Raw genomic sequence first — 4,543 nt, 5'->3', positions numbered from 1 at the left:
ACAGATAAATCGATCACAACTCCCTCCGCTTCACATACTCAACCTCTGTCACTTACGTTTGACTTACCCTGGTTGCATCACAAGATGGCGCCGAAGTAAGACCCAGTTACTACAGAAGAAAACTGCCATGCCATTAAATCTATAGCAGTCTGTGAGAAATATTTATTGTTAAAATCTTTTGTGTACACGGTTTAAAAACGCAGCAGTAGATCTTTCTAAATTATTATTTATGTTTTTAACCTTGATTTCACAAGGAAAATCCCCACTGAGATTAAAAATGTCTTTTGCAAGAGAATCCCGGTCAAAACTGGCAGCAGCACGCAGAGATTACAGAACACTGGCAGCAAAAAACAGAAAAGGCTAACGGCATCATAAATCAACAAACGAAAAGATTCCTCGGTTCCTCGTGTCACAGACTCTGTAGCCATCTGCTCTTCTTCTGTAAGTGGCACAATGAAGCAGGAAGTCATTTAACCAATCAGTGCATGTCTGACACTGAGCTGAAGGGCTCAGAGCTGTAACTCAAACCCAGACTGCTGCTGAGTAACAACACCCAGAACAGCCTGAGCTCTAGGAGGTGAAGGGGGAACCTCCCCACTGAGGTTCTGCTGACCTCTGACCTTTTTCACTCTCAAGTTTCCACTGAAGACTCTTTAGGCTTAAATAGCAGTCAGCCAGATGCTCATTATTTTTCTCTCTCTCTTAGCCCTCCTGCAGTCTTAAGGAACTGGGCATAATGGACCCCACAAGCTTTTCATCTTGTATGCCAGGGTAAAAAAGTATGTTTTTTATGTGTGTAGTTTTTGGAACTGATGGTCTTACGGGACAGGAGAATCACCCTGAAGATCAGCATTGGACTCAAAACATTGTGTCTGTGTAGGAACACAGTCACTGCTCATCACTTCCAACTGAGCCCACCGTGAAGCTTGGTGGGGGCAGCATCCTCCTGTGGGGATGGTGACATGACAACTGCAATATATGATCTGGACCTGAGACCTCATTGTTGGAACTCATCCCCCAGAATAAAAATGACTCTAAGCAAGCAGCCAAGATAAAACAGGAGAGGCTTCAGGAGCAGACTGAGACTGTCCTTGATTGGCTGTCCAGGCCAAACCCTGGACATAAATCCAGATGAACCTCCCGGATTATAAGACCTAAAACTGCTGTTTCACTGACACCGCCTGAATGAGCTCAGGCGGATCTGCAGAGAAGAATGGGAGGAAATGGTGAAAACAGGTGTGTGAAAATGAGCCAAAGTGCTTCAACAATGAAATAATGGGGTGAATATTTATGCACTTTAGTTTTTTGCAGAAAAGAAAAAAACTTTTATTCATCTAATATATTAAGGCAAAATTTATTAAATCCATCCAGAAACAAAACTGTAGCAACAAAATGTGTGTGTAGTGTGTGTGTGAGAGAGAGACAGAGAGAGAGAGAGAGAGAGAGAGAGAGAGAGAGGATGGCGAGAATCGTATAAATACCTTCCGAATTAATTTTCGATTAATTTCAGCACAATGCTGCTTCATTACTCACCCAAATACTTTCGAGTCGTCCCCCCTTTCATTTGCTTCCTTATTGCTTTATTCTGAAGTTTTGGGCGGAAGTGATGTTTTTTCCGCTCGTGAACTTGTTTACGGGGTGGAAACTTTTCTCCAGGAGAAGCGCGCCGCTCTGCCCCGTCCACGCAACCCCAGCAGCAGCATCCTCTGCTGCGGGACTCTTTCAAAGTTAGACCCGCTGCGCTGGATGTTTCCGCAGCTTTCCGCTTTTCCCTTCCTGTTGCCATCATTCGTGCTTTGCATTCATCAATAAGGGATAATTAGCGCCGACGGAGGAGGGATGGAGCGGTCCAGTTAGAAGCTGAAGTCTCCACAGTCCACCGGCGGCGGCTCCTGAGTTGCTCCAAACCCCGCCGAGAGAGCGCCTCTCCCCGCCTCAGGGAACATGGGCTGCGGCTTGAGGAAACTGGAAGACCCGGAGGACAGCAGTCCCGGCAAAATCTACTCCACCCTGAAGAGACCCCAGGTGGAGACCAAGACAGACACCGTGTATGATTATGTTCTGCTGGACTTCAGTTTGGAAGGTAGACCTCGTGAACTCTGTGAATGTAACCGCTCTCAAGTGTTTCTCTCATATTTTTGTCAAAAATTTCATAAAACAGTTTCATAGCAAAATATTGACAGACAATGGTGATTAATATAAAAAATAATAATAGGCGGAATTAATTTATTGTGTGGCGTCTGGTATCATCAAATATGAAGTAAATTGTTGAAAAGTCGGTATGCAAAAAGTGGTTGTGTGCAGATGGAACCTTGTTTAATGTCGTCTTCCTTGGGAATGTGTTAATTTTTTTCTTAGCTTTCACTACTTTTCTTGGGCTGAGGTCAGAAAAAGTTTAGTTCAGTGTGTGTGTGTGTGTGTGTGTGTGGACGCTTTTTTATTGTTCCAGTTTGGGGACAGTGATCTGAGATTTATTAAATTCTTATCCGCTAAAAGCATTACATTGATTAAATGCAAACGCAGCTCATCTCACCTGCTTGGCAATAGAAAACTCAGAATTATCGCATCGTGCAAGTTAATTTTCTCTTCATTTCTGAGAGAATTTTAATTTCGGAGCCTACGTCATACTCTCGCTTCATCTGAACGGGTAATGCTGGGGCTAAAACCCGCCAAAGAGGTTAATGACACACCGGTCACACAAATGACAAGCACGTGTGTTTTTTTTTTTTTTTTCATTCAAATATCTAAAAGATGCCTGAGAGTCAAAATCCAGGGGAAAGTAACCCACACGTTTATGAATGAAGAGAGTTCAGTATTTTTCTGTACGATTTTGGATACATTCAAACTTTTTATGAATAAAAATATACGGTCTCTCTACTGAACAACAAGATACAAACCACCATAACATGACTTAGTACTTATACAGTCATCATTATTCATAAATAATTGTCTTTTACTGAAAGGATTGCTAAATATGAGCAAGGTCTTTTAGAGTCATTTGGATTCAGTGGCACTACTGTAGTGAGAGTATCGGTTAAAACTTTATAAATCTCCATATCATTGTGAAATTTTACATATGGAAAATAAATTCGCTTAATGGAAACATGGCAACTTAAGATAAAAACTCGCGATAAAAGCTTTGACACTAGAATGAGGTATTTTTGCTTGATTTTCGTTTGTTTCTTTGTTGGTTTGTTTAGTTTTTGTTTGTTTGCTTGGGTTTTTTATTTTTATTTATTTTTTTGACCGCATCAAATTGGTTTGTTTTGCAAAACTGTAATGAAAACACTTTTGGCATCATTTGAGTCATGTGATGTGGATGTTGTCACTGGCACAAACCACAAAGAAGACATGAAGTCCTTTTTTTTAATGACTTATTGTGTGAACAAACCTATTCACATGTGATTTTAATTGCGTATCTCATCTATTGGAAAGGGCTGCACAGTGCCGCAGTTGTTAGAGCTGCTGCCTTGCAGCAAGAAGGTTCTGGGTTCGATTCCCGGCCCCGGTCTTTCTGCATGGAGTTTGCATGTTCTCCCTGTGCATATGTGGGTTTTCTCCAGGTACTCCGGTTTCCTTCCACAGTCCAAAAACATGACTATCAGGTTAATTGACCTCTCCAAATTGCCCCTAGGTGTGAGTGTGTGTGTGCATGGTTGTGTGTCTCTGTGTTGCCCTGCAACAGACTGGCGACCTGTCCAGGGTGACCCCCCTCTCACCTGGAACGATAGCTGGAGATAGGCACCAGCACCTCCTGACCCCACTAAGGGACAAGGGTGTAAAGAAAATGGATGGATCTATTGGAAACATCATATTTTTAGTTTTGACATTAGTGAAGTAAAAGTTTTGAACTGGCCACTAGATCCTGACTGTATGATTTCTTTGAGATCTCCAAGCAGGGAACTCCTAATTTTTTTTTATTATTATTCCAAGGACTGTCTCTTAAATTTAGTCTCAAGGGAAACCATTTTCTCTCTGTTTACTTGGTTTAAAAGTAGGCAACAATTTAATTATAGGGTCTGTTATTTTTTATTGTAGATATTAAGTGCAGTAAAAATAATATCTCAACAAGACAAAGTGAATCTAGCACCTAAATTACTGTGTGAAATAACCAACCGGGCCTGAGATACAACAGAGACGTTCATTCAGCCTGTCAAAAAAAAAAAAAAAAAAAAAAAAGAAGGTCACCAATGATTTTTTTCCCTCTCCTCCTCTCGTGGCTCTCTCCCTCCAAACGCACAAGGACACTCACTCATTCACACGCCTTCCCCTGCAGCTAAATCAAACTCCCTCCCTGACGCCTTAAAAAAAATAAAATAAAACACCTGCTGGGAAATGGAGTCTAATTTGAACGGCACTGAGGATAATCCCTTCATCTGGTGCTCCAACTGGCTGCTTTCGCCGTGACCTATTTGGAAGGAAACGGTGATTGAGCTGTGAATGAGGAGCCGGGTGTGTAAACAGCAGGCCGGGGGGGGGGGAACGGGGAATCCCAGAAAGGAAGACGGCCCCCAAAACCAAGAGTAAGGAGGGGAGGGCAGGG

At 42.3% G+C, this 4,543-nt stretch overlaps 1 protein-coding gene across 1 annotated transcript in view; it reads left to right on the top strand.

Annotated features, from left to right (window-relative positions):
* Positions 1-1,570: 1,570 nt before the first annotated feature.
* The window catches only part of rftn2 (raftlin family member 2), a 23,984-nt gene continuing 21,011 nt past the window's right edge, over positions 1,571-4,543 (top strand). The window contains exon 1 of the mRNA XM_015037511.1: positions 1,571-2,083. Within this exon, the coding sequence (XP_014892997.1) occupies positions 1,945-2,083 (139 nt within the window). The 5' untranslated portion in view covers positions 1,571-1,944. The remainder of the gene's footprint in view (positions 2,084-4,543) is intronic.

The sequence above is a fragment of the Poecilia latipinna genome, unplaced genomic scaffold (assembly GCF_001443285.1).
Source record: "Poecilia latipinna isolate Pla-1442-1.1 unplaced genomic scaffold, P_latipinna-1.0 Scaffold408, whole genome shotgun sequence".
NCBI classification, from domain to species: Eukaryota; Metazoa; Chordata; class Actinopteri; order Cyprinodontiformes; family Poeciliidae; genus Poecilia; species Poecilia latipinna.
Note: the sequence above shows the minus strand (reverse complement) of the source record. Positions and strands in the feature narration are given on the sequence as shown.